This window comes from Lycorma delicatula, chromosome 7, assembly GCF_047948215.1.
Source record: "Lycorma delicatula isolate Av1 chromosome 7, ASM4794821v1, whole genome shotgun sequence".
NCBI classification, from domain to species: domain Eukaryota; kingdom Metazoa; phylum Arthropoda; class Insecta; order Hemiptera; family Fulgoridae; genus Lycorma; species Lycorma delicatula.
In genome coordinates, this window is record NC_134461.1 from 123,448,214 (window position 1) to 123,474,120 (window position 25,907).

The 25,907-nt window shown below is 31.7% G+C and overlaps 1 protein-coding gene across 1 annotated transcript in view; it reads right to left on the reverse strand.

Annotated features, from left to right (window-relative positions):
- Positions 1-25,907, reverse strand: part of LOC142328370 (uncharacterized) — a 224,982-nt gene that overhangs the window by 14,813 nt on the left and 184,262 nt on the right. Inside the window, exon 2 of the mRNA XM_075372076.1 lies at positions 9,315-9,427. Within this exon, the coding sequence (XP_075228191.1) occupies positions 9,315-9,427 (113 nt within the window). The remainder of the gene's footprint in view (positions 1-9,314; positions 9,428-25,907) is intronic.

A 25,907-nucleotide genomic window follows, 5' to 3' on the forward strand; every position in this document is an offset into this window, starting at 1 on the left:
CTGAATTAGTTTGGACACGCTAGGTGGTGCTGGCGTCGAGATATTTCGAAAAATTGTATTTATGGTCCGATTTGGTTCGTATTCAGAATATGAATATTAGTTACGTGAAAAGAAATATTTTTGCAAAACTACACAGGCTAGGTGGGGCCGGTGTCGAGATATTTACGAAACAAACAAACAAATATATAAACAGACTTTTTTATTCTATATATATATAAAAGGCATGTTCGTATGTGTGTCCGCTAAAGACCACACACCAGTTACATTGTTAGTAAATTATGTAAATTGCTAATCCCAAGAATAACAAACACCTAATGCCAAATATACTAAAGAAAATGATGAGTGAAGTGGCTTCCCGTTATCTTATTCAGTAATATAAATTCCATTATGGACTAAAATACAGAGAGAGTACTCACATTTTATTTGATTCATGGAATGTAGTTAAGTACAACTGGTAATGTCTTACAGCAAATGTTGGAAATGTTCACCACTTTCCTAAAGGCAGGTCCGAGCTCTTTACAATATATTTTTTGACACCCTTCGTAGGATATTAGGACTAATGTAATTCATCTCTGGAGTAATGGCTCGCTCCAGGTCTTTTAGAGAACGGGTTAACTCGATATACACATCCTTTCAAAAAATGCGAGAGAAAGAAGTCTGGAGACGATAACTAAAAGGAACGAGGCAGCCACAGACCTTTTGATATCATGATATCAACAAACATTTCTTCCAAAAATTTCCACGATGTTTTTAGATGTATGGCACGTTGCCCCGTTTTGTTGAAAGTAACAATAGTGTTCATCAGGCTGGAAAAGAGCTAAGAATTGGATAATTAAGTCCTGGTATGCCATACTTTCAAAGGTTTCATAAACAAAACACAATCGGGCCCATTATTCTTCGTCGAGAAATCGCACATCAAACCCGCTACCTACTGTGAGTGTAGCGGTGATTCATGCTTCAAGATGTGTGGTTTTTGTATTGACCAGTATCTGTTGTTCTGACTACTGATGTAACCACTAAGGTGAAAATACGCCTCATCACTAAAAAACACATTATAATCCAGTATGCCTAACTCATTACTTTCCATCTGGATGATAAACCACTAACAGTATCTTATTTCTTTAACAGTGTCTGGGGTTTCAGTTCCTAGACGCAACGTATTCGGTATGCAGTGTAGACGACCTAATTTCTTTGCGACCTTATATGTTCTCCTGTATGATATTCCTATCTGCGATGAAATAATTTCTACCCAAACCTTTCCTTGGAGACTGTTCAAATAATGCATGTAGGGCGCAATAAAATAATCGCACTGTACAATTATTTCAGACTGTCAAACATAATGCTAATCATTAGCCGTACAAAAAATCTCACAACTCAGCTGTCTACTCGTTGTCTAACATCATTCCTTTCAGGAAGAGCAACTCAGATTAGTAAATTGTTCTTCAAATGGTCTACATGAATTACCGTAATAAAGATGGAGACAAAAAGGAACAAATTAACTTCTGAAAAGATTAATTATATAAACCGTCTTCAGTAATCAGGGAAATCGTTGGATACAAAAATATTCTCAAAGGGTGAAACACTTTACTTTAGGTATAATTTGCCATTTCAGGTCATCCGTTCTAGTTGATAGATAGATATTCATCAACGTTGATTACTATATAGATTGATTTTGAACTCATTACTGTGATAGTTACAGGATTTATTAAATTCCAAAATTTTGGAAAGTCGATATTCCGAAATTCAATACTTCGAAAAGTATCGATATAAACATTCATCTATCATTCTCTACAAATGACACAAACCCCAAATTTCATTTTCTAGGTAACTTACGGTAACTAAAACGAAAAAAAAACGTTTCAAATCGATACCAAAAAAACGCTGCAAATCCGATTGATAAAATGTAAAAGATTTACATAAAGCTACAAAAATTTTCCTTTACCTTAAGTTATATTAAACAAAATGACACTGACAACATAATATTACCAAATCGGGTATCATTTTAGAAAACTATTACGATTTATAAATTAAAATATTATATTTTATCTAGCTAATATATATATTATATTTTAGTTATCATTCAATTAATTATAATTAAGTTTTACAACTTATTTTCATAATTATTTACGTATTGGATGTTATTAAAAATGTAAATTTAGGTAGTTCATTTAACACCCCATAAAGGAATCTTTAATTTTTGATAATAAGTAGTGTATATTCTATTTAGTAATCTAGATTATTGAAACGGATACGTCTAATGACTACCGCCTCAATTAGAAATCATGTTGTGTTATTTTTAACTAAATAAATAAACTTATAAAATAATTTAAATATTTTATTGAAAGTTTCTAACTAATAAAATAAATAGGGTTAACAGGTCAATTTACCGTTTTCGGAAATAAACAATATTTTTATTTTAATCTACTCATTGTGATCTTAAAAGCAGTGGCAACAAAATGTAGATTATTAACACAACAAAAATTGATAACTGAATTTTAGGTAGATTTCATCAGAAATCTATCTATTGTTATGGGTACCATGATTCGACTTCTGGAATATTTCGACGTCTTCGCGTTTCACGTCCCCCACACTCCAAAACCACCGTCAGTTCAAAGTTTACACATACATACATATATATCTATATATACTCGTGTTTCCCTTTCTTGTGAACACGAGAACTGCCGTTATAATGGGCCAATCACTTTCAAATTGATACATAAACTATAACAACCCAAAATCTCAGTCGAGTTCATTAATGGAAAAAATCGGATCATGATCATCGGAAATAGGAGGGCTTTTTCGAAAAAAAACAAAATATAGCTATAACTTTCGTATTAAGTAAAATATCGAATTCGTTTAAAGTTCCTATTATTTTTTGGATAAGGTCCTGAAACTTATCTAAGTAAAGTTATTTGATTGGCCCAGGGGGTGGAAAAAAATGGGGTTTCGAAGATAAAAAAAAATCATACCTCCCTTAATACGCACAGCATTGAATCGGTTTAAAATGGTCGTTATTTCTCTAAACATTACCTAAAACTTTTATATTACTGTTACAATTTTTGATATGACCAATCCTTACGACAAGGGATGATCAAAATGTTACTGGAATTGTAAGGTGGGACTTGTCGTATGCTAAACATGTGAAAATCTCTTTCACATGCAACCGTTGTCGTATTGAGTAAATTTTAAGTTTTTCTTAAGTTTAGCGAGGAAATCTTTTTTATCCCCTACTTAGCACCGGTGAAATCTAAAGGGATCAGGTGTGCCTAAAGGGATTTTTTGTTTTTAACCTGAAATTTCGTTACGCTTCGTTTTATGTTATTTTTTTCAATTTTTAATCGCTAAAGATAATTTTTTATATTATAATTCTATTTTCTGATAAAGTAATAACTTACTTTTTTTAATTGTTTAATCTCTTAATGTTTAGTTTTGAAATAAAAACGTAAGTTATTATTTTTTAATTAATTTGCATCGTCATGGACGGACAACGTATATTTAACAGCGTCATTAAATAAACAAAAGGTAAATATTTGAAATTAAAAGATACGATATTTGAAAGATCATTGCTCTTTTTGTTCTTGTCTAATTCCACCGTGATTTTGTATTACATTAGCAAATACTTAATTTGAATTTTGAAAATCAGAAGATTGGTAACGAAGATGTAACAACATTTCAGAATAACCGTGATCTGTCAGATCGAGGGAGTACCCGACGGGCGCAAACATTAGCCTTTTACCTATAACAAATACCCCGTTTGAATTATAAAAATCAGACGATTGTTTGCAGAGATACTATAAGAACACCCCACTGTACCTCCCAAAACAGCGCCGCAGAGGCAACTCGCTTTTTACCCGTTGATGGTGGGGATCGGTCTAGCCTTCCACGAGGTTCTCGCATCATTTCGCCGCTCTAGCCCACGCAACATAGAGCGCATCATACGTATGATGCGCTCTAGCCGCGCATCATACGCTGTTCCCACGGGAAACCCATTATTATTAAACAAACATTTTTTAATTTAATATTTTATTTAACGTAAATTTAATTTTATTATTTTTGTAATATTATTCATTCGATTGATTCGAATAATTCAATTCAAACCCTGATCACACAGTGATAGAGAATCACCAGTTCACAGTTCATTAAGTCAATTCATTAAATTTTTGCTTCAACCGTCAAATCTCTATTAGTACATTTATATAGCCTATGGCACTCCCTGTAACGTAAGGATTCCAACGCGGGGTCATACATCAAAATCGTTCAATCGTTGAACTGGTACGATGGAACAAAATATGCATATTTTGTTCCACTGTACCATTAAATATAATTAATATAAGTTGAGGGCTTTTGCAGAACTCTTTGCTTCATCAGAATGTATGAATACATAAATTCCCGATTAAAAATATACAGAAATATATATTATGTCAGGGGATTGAGATAATTAACATACCTTTTCATACTTAATTTTTTTTAAGTATTGCTTTAATCCAATTTTTTTCCATATTTTTGACGAATAGAGAGATCTGTGCAAAACGCTTAATGCAGAGAAAAAGAGACAAAAAACAATAAAAATCAGTAAATAAAAAATTTAATTTTTATAAATATTAATAGTAATAATCGAAGAACATAAGAAAGAAGCCGTAATAAGAAAGGGAGTCCGACAAGGATGTTCCCTATCTCCGTTACTTTTTAATCTTTACACGGAACTAGCAATTAATGATGTTAAAGAACAATTTAGATTCGGAGTGACAGTACAAGGTGAAAAGATAAAGATGCTACGATTTGCTGATGATATAGTAATTCTAGCCGAGAATAAAAAGGATTTAGAAGAAACAATGCACGGCATAGATGAAGTCCTACGCAAGAACTATCGCATGAAAATAAACAAGAACAAAACAAAAGTAATGAAATGTAGTAGAAATAACAAAGATGGACCACTGAATGTGAAAATAGGAGGAGAAAAGATTACGGAGGTAGAAGAATTTTCTTATTTGGGAAGTAGAATTACTAAAGATGGACGAAGCAGGAGCGATATAAAATGCCGAATAACACAAGCTAAACGAGCCTTCAGTAAGAAATATAATTTGTTTACATCAAAAATTAATTTAAATGTCAGGAAACAATTTTTGAAAGTGTATGTTTGGAGTGTCGCTTTATATGGAAGTGAAACTTGGACGATCGGAGTATCTGAGAAGAAAAAATTAGAAGCTTTTGAAATGCGGTGCTATAGGACAATTTTAAAAATCAGACGGTTGGATAAAGTGACAAATGAAGAGATATTGCGGCAAATAGATGAAGAAAGAAGCATTTGGAAAAATATAGTTAAAAGAAGAGACAGACTTATAGGCCACATACTAAGGCATCCTGGAATAGTCGCTTTAATATTGGAAGGACAGGTAGAAGTGAAAAATTGTGTAGGCAGGCCACGTTTGGAATATGTAAAACAAATTGTTAGGGATGTAGGATGTAGAGGGTATACTGAAATGAAACGACTAGCACTAGATAGGGAATCTTGGAGAGCTGCATCAAAGCAGTCAAATGCTGAAGACAAAAAAAAAAAAAAAATTATATACAATCCTTCCAATGCAAAGCAAACGATTGAAGGAATGCATTCGTCTCTATCTTTTAATTCATTAAGATTTAACAAAATATAAACAGCCTAAGGAATTATGGCCAAAAGTAATAAAAAAATACAATAGATAATTCAAATAACGGAAAAATTTGTTTTTTTTTTTTTTTTTTTTTTTTTTTAATACGGGAATCGATAAACTATATATTATTAAAAAATATCAATTAATATAAATTTTGATTAAGATATAACGAAACTCTCGTACAGAAAGTGTGTAATATGCAATATAAAATGTGGAAGATATTTTAAATATCAAATGCATATATTTAAATCTGTAGGAGTAACCTGTTGAATACAGGACCTACTAATAAAACCTGTTAATGTGGAACACAATTCAGAATGCAGACCGCCAACCAGTAAGCCCAAATATAGCGTATGCAATGACCAGATCTGGTCGTTGCATACAATATTGAAAGACTTTCTTGTTTAGCAAATTAAATAAGATATATTAAAAGAAACTAAAATTTAAGAAAAATATATTCTGTTTGTTATATTTAAATGGAAATTCAAATATTGAAATGAACATAATTAACTTAAATTCTTTCTTTAAAATCAATTTAATTTCTATGAATCGAATAATGCATAATATCTAATGATAAAGACTAATTTTTTTTCTAATTCATCACTGGGCAATATAAATATAGTGGAAATATACGTATTTTTCATTAAATTTAATTTTCACTGTAGTTAATGTTTCAGAAAGTTTCTGCCACACTTTATAGGTATATTCCTTTCATTAAAATAATGAGAATAGTCTGTATAAACATAGATCTGGAAATACTACGTTTTTTAAAGTTTCAGGTAGTAAAATAATTCGCTTAATTTCCTCTTTAAAGATCAAGTAATTTTATATTTAAATTGTAATGAGAGAAATCACTGAACAAAATTAATATATTTTACATGCACGTAGATTCTTATTAATAAAATAGGCCACAAAACAGTAGCAGTTCTAAAAAAAATTAGTATCAAAACCCGAGAGTGTAATTTGAAAAGTTACGATTTTTTTGAAATTTGACGTAAATCTACTTTGTTAAATTGTCATAACAATAAAAAAAAATTATGGATAATTTTACCCTGAAATAAGTAATGTAAGTAAAAATCCAGTAACCCGCCGGGTTAGTTTAGTGGTTAAGCTTGTCATCGCAAAATCAGCTGATTTTCGAAGTCGAAAGTTCTGAAGATGAAGTTCTTGTAAAGGCAGCTGCTTTTATATGGATTTGAATGCTAGACGTTGTATACCGGTATTCATTAGTGGTCGGGTTTCAATTAACCACACGTATCAGGAGTGGTCGGCCTGAGTCTGTTCAAGATTACAAATTTACCGGTATATTTGTAATTATACGCCAGACTGCGCGCAGATGCCTTGGCATCTCTGAGAGTACTTTCTTTTTCCTGTTTAGCCTCCGATAACTACCGTTCAGATAATACTTCAGAGGATGAATGAGGATGATATGTATGAGTGTAAATGAAGTGTAGTCTTGTACATTCTCAGTTCGACTATACCTGAGATGTGTGATTAATTGAAACCCAACCACCACAGAACACGGTATCCACGATCTAGTATTCAAATCCGTGTAAAAATAACTGGCTTTACTAAGACTTGAACGCTGGAACTCTCGACTTCCAAATCAACTGATTTGGGAAACGCGTTCACCACTAGACCAACCCGGTGGGTTTCTCTGAGAGTACTGTTGACATCATGTCACTGTGCTGTTACTCAGTGACTTGGTATTACAGAGACAAGATGAAAATAAGGAAAAGATCCGAACTGGTGAGCCGACTTGCCATGCCGGACGTACTGCCGGTAGGTGGGGAGGCTCATTAGATTCGCAAGGACACTCCCCTGGGCTGAGTAATACTTGATTGTTGAGCCGACTCAGGGAAGCAAAAGAACAAACACAATAAAACCAAAAAAAAATCTGGTATTACATATATACAATCAAACCTCTCCAATTCGAATTTCAAGGGACCAATATTTTTTTCGGTTTAGAGAGTTTTCTATTTATAGAGATAAAATAATGAAACTCAAAAATTATAAAGAGAAATTTCATAATTTAATAAACATTTAAGTTAATTTATAATAATGTACTTCAATATTAAATTACGTTATAACAGACAAAATATTATGTAAAAATGAAATAACAAAGAAAAAAAAAACAAATGAAATACAGTACAACTCGTATTTCTATTTCTTTTACTCGTATTTCTTGAAACCTTTAAAATATACGTTTATATTATTACTTGAAAGAACCTACAATTATTTTTTTTTTTTAGTTTTCTTCTGGTAGATTTGAAAATCAAAGGCATTTTCAATCTTCATTGATGCACTAAATATAAATCTTTAACATACTCGTGAAGATAGTGTATCTTCACTAAATATACCATCTTCGCTTGAACTTTCGAAGAATGAAATTGAGAAAGGATATACAAATTCATCTTGATTTTATACACTATTAAACTGAATTTACTGCTATCTATGCTTATTTGGAAATCGTGTACAATATGTATATTCTTTATTGAAAATGTTTAAAAAACATTTTCATCAAAGAAATAATATGTATATCAATCAGGTCCTCGAAATTTTCGAATAAAGAAGGTGATTTAATTCGATTTAAATAGGATTTTTAAAGGAGAATAAGTAAATATTCGATTTAGGGAGTTATTCGAATTAAGGAGGTTCGATTTAGGGACGTTTGACTTATACTGAAAAACAAACAAAATCAAAAAATTCTGAAAATTTTGCAATAAAGTAATTGTTTGCGAGTGTATGCATTAGTTCAGTTATTCCTAAACTGTGCACCGCGGCGCCCCAGGAGCCACGGTCTCTACACAGGGGTGCCGCGAAATATTGTAAAAGCTTCATAATTAATTGAACCGAGACATTTATAATTATTAATTTAATGTTAATAAAGTAAAAAAATAATGAAGATACACGAGTTTTATTTATTTTTATTTCTTACTTACGAGTAGTTATACTTTTACTTACGGTAGGGCGCCACGGAAAAATTTTAATTGAAAAAGGGCGCCGCAACTCGGAAAAGTTTGGGAACCATGCTTTAGTCTCTATCTCATTTAATCTTAAAAAATAGTTGTTGAAAAGACTTATAATTTTGTACGTTGATTTCTTTGTACGGGCTTTCATATCATTATTTTTTTAAAATTCTATCTACGAGATGACGAAATACAAACATATAAAACTAATTGAATTTTTTTAACGAATTCTTTAATAATTTAATAGTAAATTATTATTGAATATTATGTTGTAGGGATGCTTTAATTATAGTTTTCATAAACTTTTTAAATGGGTGGAAGGGTACCCGATTTCATTTTTCGGTTACATCTTAGAACATAGTTTTTATTAAATTTTAAATTAGGTAAATTCCATTAACGAGACATTAATGATATTAAATTGTAAAAACATTACGTTCTTATCTATTTATCTCCTCTAAAAGTAATAATTTCGGGGGAAAGGTTTAAAAATCGTTCCCCTACCAAAGACAACAAATATACAAGTTTCTAACTACTTTATTAATTGTGTTGATTATTAGTGTACAAATGTTTTAGGGAAATTTCTCCGCTTCGTTGTTAATTTTCATTATTTAATGACAGGAATAAAGTGTGACAGAAACTTCCGATTTATAAATAAATTCTAAGAAATTAATATTTAAATAAATAAATTTAGACTTACCGCGAGATCCTCGCTTCGGTAAGCAGTTAACGTTTGTTCATCCTGCAAGAGAACACAAAAGTATGGTTCCCAGGCAACATCGTTAATTCTTGTACCAGGTCCAATCTCTTTATCTGTAACAAATAAATAAAAAAAAACAATAAATAATAAAACAAAAAGAGATGTTATTAAATTAAGAAACAAGCTTATAATTCTATTTTTAAATTTATATCATACTTCCATGCCTGTAAAAAAATGAAATATGCGTCATAAAAATGTCTAGCTTTTTTAAAAATTAAATTGTAAAAACTGAATTTAATGTTTATGAACGAGCCATAAAAGTTTTTTCCTTTTTTTTAGCCGGTTATATATATATATATATCGTACGTTTATTATTTTAAACGGATTCCTACAGTAATTTAATTACAATAATAGTATCTTCATTTAATTATTCTTTAATTAGCAGAGTTAATTAAAGAATAATTTAATATTTACTTTTTATTTGTAGGATAGATAATTAATAATAATAATTCCTATTAAATTTTATTAACGTTGATAAACGATTATTGCAGATCATATAGAACACAATTGGTCTCGGATTCTATTCCTGGTTCTCGTTAAAATAGATGTAAAAACATAAAAGAGCCGTAATAATAAAATTGAAAAGAAAAGAAACTTTTTTCTATAACTAATAAAAATATCCGTTCCGGTATATTTATTACACGGTAGTTAAAAAAAAAAACAGATTTTAAAAAGTATTTTTTCCAGCTAGAATTAAATCATTTTGAAAAGATACACTAATTTATTTTCTTAGTAGTTTAGTCTCTGTTAAAATAAACTATCTTTAGTGGGTGGAGTTATAATAATTAGAGAAAAAAATTAAAAAATGATTGGATGCGAACTGACCACGCTCTACTATGGGCTAAGAAATGAAAGAACTCTAATTATTATATTTTTTATAATAACATTTTGTTATCGATAATAAAGTATAAATTGTGGTTAATATTATATTAATAAATATAATAATTAATTAATTCACAGTGATTCATGAAGACTGTAAATGAAATCAGGGCGTATTCCACTGAAAGAGAAAGGTTCATATAAACATATGTTCGGAAACGCTTCGTTAGCGAGTGTCGGCTGGCGAAAGATTTCGCTCTGATTTCTGCGCCTTCGGTAAAATTAATCCAGGCTGTAATAATTCTTCGGACACAAATTAATGGATAAATTTAGTGGTTTTATATGAAATCTGATGTGGAAAATCGAAAAAAGTTCAAGAACTATATTTTTAGTAGTTTTCGAGAAATTTTGGATAAAAAACAAATGATTGGAAAAATTGACTAATTCGAGAAAATCACTACTTTATGATTGATGTAAAATAAATTTGTTAATTAGGGAATAAACACAGAAAGTTTTAAACAAAAATTGCAGAGAATTTTATTCTGACTAAAATTATATGAATAAAGTTCACATAAACTATGAATAAACTAAAGAATTTTGTAGTATATTAAAAACAAAACATATCAAAATGTGACAAATTTTAAGGATTAATCGAAACAAAATTTTCAATATTAAAAAATAAAAGAAATCAATAATTAGGAAAAAATAAACTACAATAACTTGAAAAAAAAAAGAAATTTTTTTATTAATAATTCTACCCTACTAAACAGCATTTGTCTCTCTCTCTCTCACTCTCTCTCTCTCTCTCTCTGTGTGTGTGTGTGTGTCCTTTAACTCAGTACCGGAATGTACCGATCATTTTTGGAAAATCCCGATCTGTTAGTACAAGTCTCGTGGTGGTCAAGTGCATACTTTTTATATTATTATACATCGATATAACGCATATATATCATTATGTGAAATATAAATCAATAATATATTTTTATATATATGTAACTGTTTTTCTTCATAAAATAGTGAACTATAATCAAAAAGTAGGCACCGGAAGGTACCGATCACTAGCGGAAAATCCCAATTCGTTAGTATTAATGTTTAGAGTTAAATTTCTAATTTAACTTTCGTTATATCAATTTTCATCATTCCAAAAAAAAAACAACAAGAGGTAATCAGTTTTGGATACCTAATAATCCCATTCTGCGACGCCACCCGCCAGGACAACCAGCCCGGAGGGCCTAGTTGTGGAGGGCGTACCCACGGTACGCCTCTGCAGCTAGTTTTATTAATAAATTGATATATACTACTAATAATATTAATATTTAAATATATTTATATAATAAAATAATTAAGAAATAGCTACATTCGTCCGAACCTCCGTTTATCATCAATTGATGATGTAGATTAACCCGATTATCCGGATCTCTTTCATTCGTATACAGACTCGACGTCAGAATATTTTATGGTTAAAAACAGATAGTAGAGCGTGTCATGGCGTCCCAAATACACCCATAAATATGTAAAAATCAGTACAAACAGGCAGCGACTTGTAAACCACCGGGTTGGTCTAGCGGTGAACGCGTCTTCTCTCATCAGCGGTTTAGGAAGTCGAAAGTTCCAAGTCCTAGTAAAGTCAGATATTTTTACACGGATTTGAATACTAGATCGTGGATACCGGTGTTCTTTGGTGGTTGGGTTTCAATTAACCACACAACTCAAGAATGGTCAAACTGATAAGGTACAAGACTACACTTCATTTACACTCATACTTATCCTCATTCATCCTCTGAAGTATTATCTGAACGGTAATTACCGGATGCTAAACAGGAAAAAGAAAGAAAGATAGGCAGCGACTTAATATCAGAACGGAGAGTATAGTGTAGGGAATTCAAATTGAAATCTTTGTTTTCAACAGCGTTCAGAGTCTTCATTAACGTTCAGATCCAAATAGCAGAAATTTATGGAACTATCTATTTGGTCAAATCGCAGCAAATTACATCATAACCGTATTAAGTAACGAAAAAATTGTGAAATGAGGTAAAAAATGATTTAAATACAAGTAAATTATCATTTAAAGAATGAAAAGAATACAATATAATATAATGTAGCTGTTCACATTCATATGTAATCTAAAAATCATAACACGTTTTTCCATAAAATGTGAAAAAAATTTGGTATTCTCTATGGAAGATGACAAACGTTTCACTCGTACCGACACAGTTATGAGTATCTTTCCCGTTCCGTTTTATATACGTATTACTTCCCTATCCTTTTAAAGTTCCACATTGTAATTAATTATTTTCACTGCGAATAATCTCTCGTGACAGTTGAGCAAACGGCATATTTGTAACGGTAGGCTTGCTTACATGACTAACAATTCCGCTCCACATTGATGTATGTAGACAGTAGGCTCCCGCCACTCCACGCTCCGCTATTTGTGTATTTATACACTTACATACTATAAGTTTTTTTAATTTTTTTACAGAACTTCAGAACTATTTATTTCGTAATTTTAGTGTGATTTTTTAATTTAAAATCTGTATAGTATTGTGAAATGAAATTTATTTCGTAAAACATGTTAGAATAAATGAAATTTATTAATATTTTCTCAGATCAGAAAACTTGACTTTTTTTCTTCTTTTTTCCCCCCCTGCCTCCAGGAACCAGACCCCCAATTAAGTATGAACACGGTTCCGGGAGGTGCGTTTGCCTCTAGTCACTAGACGAAGAAAATGCCAGCCTGGCTATGCCGTTCCCGGCCTCTATCACCCAGCAACCGGGACTTGGTCCTTTGTGCTAAAAAGAAATCCAAGCATTCGAGGTTTATTTTTATTATGATTAATTAAAATTCATGGACAGCGTAATATTTTTTTGTGTAAAAGATAATCTTTTAATAATATTTAAAATAAATTAATAGAAGAACATTTAAATGTTTTCAATTTATAAAAAGGTCCTTTTTTGTACACTGAATTACTTCGCTGAGTTATGGAGTCAACTGTATGAAAGCAGTTTTGTCCGATTTGACAAAGTAGATATTATTTTTTTTTTTATTAGCGAAGACATTATTCATAAATATAAACGTAATACAGAAAAAAAAGAAAGAAAAAAATTCATAAATAATTTTTTCTTTTAAATCTAAACATTAAAATTTTCAACGAGAGAAATTAAAATACATATATAGTATATGGGTATAAAACAAATCTAACAAAAAAATATTTTCAGGGTCAAAAATCTTCAGAATAGAACAACAATTAGAATATTCTTGTCACGACTTATACGTAAAATAACGTACGATATGATTTTCATAATTTCACTCGTGTAATAATCAATAGCTTTTATATGAACTAAACTACTCATTAAAGAAATAATTTGATGTGCACATTATATTTTTAGTTCAATGACATCAACGAAGAATGCGCTGTAAAAAAATAAGAAAAAATCTTAAGATGTTAACAGGCAAGGTCATTTATTTGTTGGTTTGAATGAATGAAAAAGAGGTTTGAAGACACTTTGATCGTGCTTAGTATTTTTCATTTTCTTTATTACTTCCTACCTTACAAATCCTTCTAAGTTTAGAAATAGTTAGAACAATTTGTCAGAAGATTGGTCTCGGATGAAAGAACTAAGAATCTGGTGATGTGAAAAACTATGCGTAAGAGTAGAAACGTGCGGTGTTAGCAAGCACGTATACATTATTATTTTTTTTTTTAATTTCATTTAATCTTTTTTCTATTTTTAACAAAACCGGTCTTAATTTTGGTAATTCACGTCGATTGCGTTATATAGCAAAGCGCATGGAAACTATATTGCTATGTTAATTTTATTTAATACGCTTAACTCTAGGCTACATCATACCCACAGGTTAACATTTATAATATATAACTTTTATTAACTTATTATCTTAAAAGTAGTTTTCCTATGGATAATTATTTTATAGTTTAAATCTGTAATTTTCATAATGTTCCTTAAGCAGCAACCATACGATATATGGAATGTAAAAATGCCTTCAGGCGTAATAATTTTATTATCTTTTACAATGCACAACATAAACAAAAGCTTCAAAAAAATAAAAGATTTTAATGGAATTTACCCAATTTATTTAAAAATAATTACGCCAGAAAAGTAAAACCTAATAACTTTTATAAAATCCAAAATATTGAAAAAACTTTATTAAGAAACTAAATACACCAACAAAAAAAATTATCGAAATATTTATTTGTTAATAAAAAAGAACTACAAAAAATCAGTTTTTAATTTTTATGTCCAAAAAGAAAAAATAAATATAAAAAGTAGGATATAATAAAGGGATACGCTAAACGATTATTGAAAATAAATTGAGATATATTATTATGCTTAATAACCGTTTACTAAAAACATCAGTAGACACTCAGGAAATAATATATATATATATGCATGTGTGTATGTATTTATAGAATGCTGATCCACGTGGTAGAGAGTGTTAACGTCTCTAATGAGACAAGGATTTATTTACATTTTATCGGGAGGTTCCGGATTCGAATCCCGGTCAGATATTGCTTTTTTATACGCAATAAAATGAATTATAAAATATTTCTTTAATAAGACTAATGTCATTTAATAAAAAAATTAATAAATCCGATTAAAATGGAAAAGAAGAGAACATAAAGAAAGATAAACACAAAAATAGAAGATATAACTAATAAATAAAGTTTGCATCAAATTTAAAACCTAAGTATGAATTTTTATAAAATAATTTACATCACAATATATCCGTACACTATTATTATTTTTTATTTTTAAATGCAAATGTGTTCTTTTGCGACATGTGATATCCTGAAATATGGTTGTATAAATTATAAGTAATGTATAAATAAAAGTTTGTAGCTGTTTCAAAACAAAAGAAGAATAATTACTATTTATTTCTAAGCCATTTACTTTATATCAATGCAAGATCAGGAATAAATTATAATTTAAATCAAAGAAATTGTTTTCACATTTTTATATTACTTATGTTAAAACAGATATTAAAAAAATAATTCAAATCTAACAGAAAGTACTTAGTAAATATTTTTTTTATTATTAAATGTCTAATACACCCATGTACCATGCGCACTATTTTGTCCGGAATGACGGGTGCAAAAATAACCTGAGCATCGTACATAGATTTATTTAAGGTTTCAAGTGATGATGATGATGCAGTCATTAAACTTACATTAATATTAATCAATCCATACAATTTGTTATACAAACTGCTTTGTTCTACGAACCTACATCTAGTGAAATTAAATGATTGGGATAAAACAAAAAATTTGGCTTTGAATAATAACCGGTATAAGAAAATTTAACTCTTATCTACGACGTGGCGTCAGACTTATATGAAACTGTCCTCTGCATTTTGACAACGAACGTTCAATATATAAAAGTCTCGTGTACAGTAAAACTACAGAATGATTGAAAAGATTGCGTTCATGCACGGTTGCAAAAAAGAATAACACCTTTACGCAAAGCAGCATGGAAATCAAGCTACAGGTAGAAAATTTGGTATAACAGAGGCCTGATTTGATACCATAAAAATTTGAGGCAAATTTGATAGCAGAGGTATTATAGTATAGTACATAGACGGAATGCGCCTATCCATTTTAGTAAAATATGATAAGTGAGCGGTGGGACACGCAAGCGAGTGGTGTAGGGCACCACGCTTATTCCGCTCACGCAGTTAGGTAAGCTCTAGTAGCTAATTAGGATATTGGTTGCTAAACCGTTTTGAGGAACAGTAGCCGTTTGTGGTATGGACATTCGGTCTTATGCTTTATGGCGACCAAATGGGGTGGTGGTAGGAGAAATGCCAGACAAACCAAAGTAGCAGAGGCCTACATATGTGAGTGGCTAAAGTAAAAAAAAACGAATCTCTCGTTGCCGATTAAAACAAGAGAAACTTTCGACAGAAAATCTCAAAATATCCGGAAATAGAAAAAAATTTGCAAGTTTGGATACTATCGTGATGGAAGTCCAGTTAATGAAAATCCATTCTCCCATTTCCCCAAAATCCATCAGGAGATCAAGGTATCTTTTAACGAGAATGGGAGCAATGATCCATGCAATAATTTGCGCGGATCCGAATACAATTTAAATACATGCTACAACTAATTCGTTTTCATCCAGATACTAAAACTATTTAAGGTGAAGCTACCAAAAGAAAAACCCTCTTTCATCATTAAAATCTTGCCCTACGGGTAATATTTAATTTCTTTTTTTTAAAGTTAAAAAAACGAAAAGTTAATACTTCAGAGGATGAGAAGAAATGACAATTTTGTAACGTGTGAAAATGCCATGCCTGACCAGGATTCATCGGGATGAAAGGCCGAAATGCTGCCACGTAGGCCGACCGGCAATAACTAATGGAATTACATAAACCGTTCAATTAGATCTGTAATGAGGTATGTCAAAATAAACACTATACAATTCCGATACATTTAATTAACATGGAGTTGCGGATTGATGCATAGCGTGCTATTATGAACTAAGAAGCTAGTAAAAGTATATATTTCAATATCGATCGCCATAATTTGCTTGTCTATTGCTTATAACATTAAGTCATTCATTACTCACCATATTAGAAAACAATAGAATCTGTTCTAGAAAAAAGCTACCAGGAAAACTAATATATTAGAAAAATGAAAATGATTCAAGAAAGAATCATCTTAGACGTGGATATCTAAGTGAAAATGTTATCGAGTACATAAATCTCTTTTGGATTTATTTCCAATCGCAAAATAAAAGTCCTCTTACAATCAACGAAATTAAATAGATAGAAGTAACCCATATAAATTATAGACACTGGTCAGACACTGATAGTCAAGAATTACGAGTGCAAGGGTCTCTACCAATCGATTTACTGGTGAAAGTTCGGGCAGCCAAGTGAAGATTGCGAAGAGGCCGGGAGGCCGAGGTATTTGGGATGCGGTTTCGAACCGGGCCAGTATCGAAACGGAACTGTGAACACAATGCATCGGATCTAAATTTCGTTCAATTGCTCATCTCCCGCCTGCGGAAGAGGCTGCAGAGCCTCGCGAGGAAAGCATGGCAGCTGGAATGGGACACCACGACTAAGGGAAGATTCCTGTACAAGTTTAGACGGGATCTGGGGGGATGGTATGCCTCGAGTTCGTTTTTAAGGGCAACGGGTCTCCAGGTGCTCACCAACCATGTTAATTTGAACCAATATTTGTTTCTGTTCCGCCTGGCAGCTGATGAGCTGCGCTCTTTGGGGGAGGGGGAAAGACCGAGCCATCTTGGAACTAAGAGGTCAAGGGGAAAATTAGCCACTCATAAGCGATGAGTCAATGTGGCGAGAGCTTCATTGTCGGACCAAGTGGGAGTTCGTAGATGCGGTTGCTATGTTCAACCGACATCAGTAGTTTACTTAAGGGAGACTCCTACCGCACTGCTGTCGGAAGCTAACCTAGAGATATATGGCCGACTACCAGCCAATTAAGGCTCCAAGCGCTTTAATATGGTGGACAGGTACTTGTTGGCATCCAGCAACCTAGGCGTGGCAGCAAATTACTCTCTAGACGAAGTAAATTTTAATTTATGGATCTCATATACATTTTTAATAGCTGATGGGGTGCGCCTACCCATTTTAATAAATATATGACACGTAAGCCGGTGGTGTATGGCATCGCGTTTAGTCCACTCATACTGTTAGATAAGCTCTAAGAGTTATTTAGGACACTAGTCGCAAAAACCTTTTCGAGGTTCAGTAGCCGTTTGTGGCGTAGACATTCGATCTTATGCTTTAGGGCGACCGAATGGGTTGGTGGCGGAGAAATGCCAAGCAAACCGATAACTTACGGTATTCTATAAAAAAATAAATAAATGTGTATTTTGTACCGCTAGTTTTTTCAAAATAAATAAGTTAATTACACGTAATAAATAAACAAAAAGTAAGGAAAAATGAAGAAAGATCTGAAAATTAACAGTTTATTAACAGCAAACAGGTAATAAAACGGTTAAAAAATGAATTTAAATCTCACCAATAATGTGTACCGTTCTACGGTATTTAATTATGAAAAACATTTTCGTGCAATTCTTCATATGAAGATCGACATTTCATCATTTTATTTTGTATAATATTTCTTGTATAATTAATTTATATAATTTTTTGAGCAATAAATATACAAAAAAAAAAAAAAAAAATTAAATGAGAAAACTAAAAGAGGCACATGTTTTTAAAAATTTAATATTAAAATATATTTTCTGATTATAAAGAAATTAAATTATAAAACCGTAATTTCATGAAATAATTAAAAATGACGAATACACTCTACACACAAGCATCAAGTTTAACTCGCCCACCAGTGTGACGCGCATAAGCGCGTATGAAAAATACACAAAAACAATTAAACATAACCTCAAATGGTGGTGTTATGTTGTATGTTGTTGACATTAAATTGAGCGTAACTGATCAATCAATTTTCATCAAATTTTTAGATGCACAACTTCAAATAAACGACTACAGGATATTTAAGTTTCGATGAAATTGATGTAATAGTTTTAGAGATTTTTTAGCCACAAAAATGTACATATGAATGATATTTTCGTAATCCTCATACCTCCAAATTGAAAGAAAATTCATTTTCACCACCTAAACCAACCATGCGACCGAAAAAAAAACAAATTTAGGTTATGTTTGTTGTCTATTTTAAGTTGAACGTAACTCAGGAACGACTCGATCAATCTTATCAAATTTTCATCCGCACAACTTCATGTAAATTGCTACAGCATACCTAAATTTCAATGATAATGAAGTAGTTTTGGGTATTTTTGAGCCACATATTTCACACACACACACACACACACACGCGCGCGCACGGTATATGAGGAAATTACATTTTAAGTGTATTAGAGGAGTATTTTCGTACTTCAAAACATAAAGAAAATTCAATTTCACCTCTTAATCCCACCGTGCGACTGAAATTAATAACGTACTTTCTTCGAAAAGTCGATGAAAAACGATCTTTGATAAACGTGTAAGCTAGACAACAATTTTGTACTCGTATGTATTTTTTAATTTCATCAATATAACAAAAATAAATAAAAAAATTAACTTCAGTACAATACAGTTTTCTGTAAATGTGAATTCATGAAGGTCAGAATAATTAAAGACCAGTTTTAAACAGCCGTATAAATACTTCTACCTTAACATTTATAAAATGTCAACCAAAAAGATAAAAAGACAAGAAATGCACTTTTAATTTTAAAAGTAGTTATAATAGTAGTAGTACGTAATAGTAACTTTATTACGTTCATAGAAATTAGAAAATATTAATGCATTTCTTATGTTATTTTATTGTAATTGCAGAGTATTTTATTGTAATTGAATAGACAAATAACTATAAAAAACAAAAATTAATACCTCCATTCAATCGTTTACCAGATCCGCAATCTTTTGGAAACCGTTATTATCTCTATTCTTCTACTGTTGTACTGTGAAGTCTCGAGTAAATTTTGTTGTACACATTTTCAAGACTGTAATCCGAAACTAATTCTGATAATTTTTAATTTAAAATTAAAAAATCTGATGTGGACACCACATAATTTCCATGAATGTATATTAAATTATATTACACATTTTTTGCTGCACATCATTTAAACTTATTTCATTTGACAGTGAGATACAATCCTCCAATTCTTTAATAAAGTGGACAGTTACACAATTGCATTGTGGTGGACATCACATTGCATCACATTTTTTTTGTGGTGTCCGTATCAGCATTTTACATTAGTTTATGTATTAATTTTGTTTTATATCGCTCAAGTAGTTATGTGGTGTAAGTGAAAATGTGTTGGATCTGTAACCATGGTCACATCGGTTTGAATCCGACTTCATATACATATATTTTTTTACCTTTTTTTTAATTTAAATATATTGAGTTGTTAATAATAATTATTAACCTCTGAGTAAAGTTTTGAATTAAAACTGATAAGTACATAACATTTTATTTCACTAATAACTTATGACTTCTTTTCATATTTTTTTATTTATTTTTATTATTGAATTATTTATCGTAAAACCTTTTCACAATCAGAGATTAATAATAGTTAATAAATCAATATATTTAAATTTTAAAAAAAAGTTAAAAAAAAAAATAGGATGAAGTCGAATTCGAACCGATGTGCCTTCCCCTATGATAAAAATATTTCATTAATTAAAATTTTATTTGGCTATAACTTTGGAAACAATGAAAATAAGTACTACTTATAATATATCGTTGAAAAGCTATCAATGAGGGCTTATTACTGCAGTTAAGAAAAAGTCCAAAACCAATTTGTTTTTAGATTTTGGGCTTTATGAACGATTGGTTCAGTCGATTGCAATCAAAAGGAGAGGTTCACAAGTAGATGTTAAAATAGTCCAATCCAAAATTTTAACATCCTACGGCTAATCGTTTTTGAGTTACTGTTACTTTTTTGAGTTAGCACGTACGTAAAAACGTCACGCCGTAACTATTCAAAATGGATTCAGGATGGTCAAAATGGATACTTCCATTGAAATCTGAAAACCGAAATTTATCGCGATCACAACACTTCCTTTACTTCGTACAAGGAATTAAAAACGGAGTGAAAGTTCATCTGGAGGGAATATTTTCATCAATACGGAGGCTATATTTATTCTATAACGTTATAAATTAAATTCAGTAAACGTTTGGGTAGTAATACTTGTCCACTTTCGATATTGGACAATGATATGATCATTTAAAGCGTCGGATGAAGAAAAAATTGATATTCTAATAAACTATCAGCTTTATATTATTACTATTATTTTTTATGTGATTAGTCTATTTATTTATGCTACCTTATAATTAAACTTACAATATTTATCGTGATTTTTTAACTGGGAAAAAAACAACTTTTATAAAACTTATATACACGAATTAAACAGGTTACGTTCTTGTGAATATAATCTCATGTAAATGATTATAATCTTTAAAAAAATAACAAAAAACCAGTAATTTGTTCGTAATTATAAATAATATACTTTCTCCCTGAAAAAAATTATCATAGGTAAGGAATTAGAAAAGTACTATAAAATCGAAAAAGTAATCGATAATTTGAATTTATAATAATAATAATTAACATTCGAATTAAAACTTATCAAAATATTTAGGATTTAGATTGCAGCACCGATCAAGAAATACCATATTACAATTTTCTTTTGACAATCTAGAAATATTGATTCAGCTCGATTGATTACGATCTATGCAATTTATTTGCTCTAGACGAAACCAAAAATTTAACTGAGAAGTTTACTTTGGACAATAATAATTAGCACTCCGCAAATATTGATTATTATTTTTATCCAATGTTATACGTGCAAAATCTATCTATCTGTATATATATATAACAGATTGATGAAAATTTGTGTACTTGTTCTTACTATGTAAGTACACATTAACAAATGTTTTTTTTTTGGAATTTCGAGTTTGAAGTGTTAAAATGAAGAAACAATGAAATTAATATTTTTTTTTTTAATTTCTCGATAACAAGTCAAGATATCAAGTTGATTTTTGTATGTATGTGTAATCTTCATGTGAATATCTAAAAACAGTTTCTACATTTTTTGAAATGTTACCTTGAAAACGGTGAAGAAAGGCAAAACATATTAGAACAACGACTGCGTAAATTTTCTCCATTTTTGACTGTAATAAACAAGATATTCACCAATCATAAGACGAAACAATGCTACCTCCCAGCAAAATTTGCGTTCAATTATGAAAAATATGGGAATAGACTGTTCCATTACTCGATATTTACAGAAGATAAATTGTGATAATTCTAACAACGTCCCGATGCTCTTGTTAAGGCTATGCAACATATACGCTCTTCTCGCGGAATATATAAAAATTACTGTGATAAAAACAGTTTTGGTCTCCTTTCATTTATAAAGTACTCATTAGTGTCAAAACCGTTCTTGAAAATTTTTAAGAGATTTTAATAGTTACTCATTTTTATAAGAATAACTATTATAAAATAAATGGGAAATAAACACTTTAAATTAACGAAAAACTGAGGACTTAATTTTCAATAACCCAATATAATCATCCAAATAATCCGCCAATTGTATCACCTTACGATTTTAAAACCTATCAAACAAAAATTTAAAGATCTGTTAAGATCCGTCGAATTGATCAATACTAGTGCGCACAAACGTAAATGTATGTATAAAACATGAAACATATATGTTGTTTTCTCCAACTAGTTTTCCAGTTATTGCCGGGTCTGGATGCAAGCATATAGATAAATGCAATTATCGCTATAGACTTGCCAGGCCTGGCGTAGCTGCAATGTACATGTACTGGTTAATATGTAGTCTTGTAGAAACTCAGATCGAAAACACTTTTGAGAAGTGTGGTTAACTGAAACCCAAGCACCAAAGAACACGGGTATCTCACAGTTTAGCACTCAAATCCATATAAAAACTCCTTTACAAGGACTCGAAAATTAAAGAACTCTCGACTCCGAAAATCGGCTGATTTTGTGATGGTGAGTTTAACCACAACAGTAACCCGGCGGGTTGTGAAACATATATATGAAAAAAAAAAAAAATATATATATATAAAACACATATTTTATATTTTTTCTAATATAATATAAAATATTATAAATATATATATATATATATATATATATATATAGTCGAAAGTTTTACAATTTTAATACCATTAAGTTGTGAAAACGATAACACATAAAAAAAATAAGAGTAACAAATAATAAACATTAGGAAATTATTTCAAAGAAAAATAAATATTACTAGTAAATTGTATTGATAATAATGAATGTAAAATAGAAAAAATAGATAAATATATTCTCAGGAATAATATTTATACTTAATAACAAGAAAGAATATTCGTAACGTACGTCACAGTTTAGTAATAAAATAATCATACATCGATCAGACGTTTTGAAGCAGAGAAAGTTTCAAACAATTTGTATTATTAAAGAATAAAATGAAAAGATTACTTAATAAAATTTATAGAAAACTTGATGATGATCAGTTTTGGGTTTTATGGAATATTTGTAAACCGTTTGGATTAGTTCCTTTCAAAATTTATACAAATAAAAATATCATTAAGAATGGACGTAAGGTAGGTGTAAATAAGAAAACTAAACTTACAGTTCAAATCTATAATTTTTTCTTGAATCTTTACCGCAATTCAATTCTTATTTATTCTACATAACTATGTCTATTATTAATAATCTTAAAAATGATTTACGAGGTGTGTGAGAAAAGTAATGAGATTGGTAACACTGCGAGTGATCTGGAAACGCTGTGTCTAGACCGGTTTATTCATCCCTTCCACATGCCAATTACGAGTTTCAACTCCGTACAGCCAACACATTATTTTTGACAGCGCCATCAGTGAAGTTGTGTTTTTGTTGTGCGTTACGAAAATGGAGTATCGGAATTTAGAGAGACGTTGTGCAATCAAGTTTTGTGTTAAATTTGGGGAATCCGGTTAAATTTGGGAAATAGGCCTACGGGAAACATTACTTATCAAGAGCACAACTTTTCCGCGGGCATAAATAATTTTTGGAAGGCCGAGAACACGGTGAAGATCAACCTCGCTCAGGGAGACCTTCAACTTCAAAATCTGACGAAAACGTTGAGGGCGTGAGGGTTCTTGTGGGATCAGACCGTCGTTTAACAATAAAGATAATGGGTGAACAGTTAAATTTAAACGCTTTCACCGTACATCACCGTACATTTTGACAGACGATTTGGACATGCGAAAGGTTTGTGCGAAATTGGTGCCAAAAAACCTCACAACGGAACAGAAGAACAATCGGATAGATCTTCTTGAGAGGACTGACAATGATCAAAAATTTCTTCAATCGTGTGATCACAGGTGATGGATCACTGGTGATCCAGGTAATCCTGGATATTTGAGTACGATCCTAAAACAAAGCGGTAAAGCGAATAGTGGCACACTCCCTCATCTCCTCGACCGAAAATATGTCGAATGCGGAAATCAAAGATTAAAACCATGCTGATTTGCTTTTATGACAGTAGGGGTGTCGTGCATAAAGAATTTGTTCCTCCAGGACAAACTGTCAACCAAGTGTTTTACAAAGGTGTCTTTGAAAGGCTCAGGAAAAGAGTGATTCGCGTGATACCAGACATTGCAGAAAAGTGGATGCTTCATCATGACAATGTCCCGTGTCACACGGTCATTTCCATCAGGGAATGTTTTACCTCAAAACGCATTCCTACGGTTCCTGAACTCTCCTAAGCACCTGATTTGAGTCCTTGTTACTTTTTCCTTTTCCCGAAATTGAAACATATCTTAAAAAGACTTCATTTTGGAACTCCGGAGAACATTTAAAAGACTGTAACCGATCAGTTAAATGCCCTACCAGTTGAAGCATTCCAGCGCTGCTACTAGGAGTGGGAAGAACGAATCCGCCGGTGTATAGCTGCCCAAGGGAACTACTTTGAAGGTGATAATATTGTTGTTTGAAAAAAATAAAAACTTTGGTAAGTAAAAGGTCAGTCTCATTAATTTTCTCACACACCTCGTACATGTACGGAATAAAATAATTAAATTTAAAAATTAGCGTGACTATAGTGTTAGTCATAGAGTTTTTCATATTTTTAATCAAGAAGTTGCTGTTTAAAGAAAAAGTAACTCTTCATATTTAAATTCTTTGATCGCTTTTTTTTACTTTCCCGTCTAGATAGAGTTACAGCGCTGCTGTATTTCTAGAAGGGAAAAAACTGTGATCGGTCCAATTTGGGCATACACGGTTTTCACCGAATCTTTACGTTTTGATACCTAAGGAACCCAAAAAACCGGATGGAAGTTTTCCAGATCTTCGTATGTACATACAAATGTGTGTTCGGGGTATTAGCCTCTAAATCACCTTATATCTCCAAACAACTCCAGTCTGACTGGGTCTCGAACTTGATCGTCCGATTGACTCGTTATCTGAAGCGTTAAGTCTCAAGAGTATACCAGTCTATCGACCGTCCCTCTCCGATCCCTCTCCTGAAGAACCCTCTTCACGAATCCTAGGGTGCTCACCCGCTCACTAAGGTGAAGCCCCGTATCGTCGTTGTCGTGCCAGTAAATTCGGGAGATTTTACGTTAAAGCCCCCCGTTACCAGTACACGTCGAACTCTGCACCTGGCTATCTTCTCCCCGAAACTGTCCAGAAATTCTACAAAGTCGTCGATCCCGATGTTGGGCGAGTAGTAGGAACTGAACAACATCAAGCTAGTAAAGTCAGCCCAAACAAAGCCGCTCCCTCCACCACAGCCGACGATTGGTACACTGGATAAAGGGAGACCAATGGCAGCCTTGGATGTCCGATTCACCATCCACCATCCACGGAGGCCACCTCTACCACCTCGTTGGGTTCTGATATCATACCTATATCCACTGCCTCTCACTGGGCCACCTCCTAGCAGAAGTCCATAACCCGCCTACTTCGGCCGGAGTTAAATTGCAGGAATCTTATTTTGTGGTCGGACACCCCCTAGCTCGGTGGGCCTCCGCACCACAGAACGCGCATACCGTTGTCCTTTACATTGCTCCCTTCTCTGCCCCGGATGTTCACAAGTGAAACGCAAACCCATCCTATTCGGATCCGAGCACTGCGACGCTAGGTGTCCCACTCCCAACACCTGAAACATCTGTCATCAACTTCTCCGATATAAGCGATTGTTTACAGAGATAT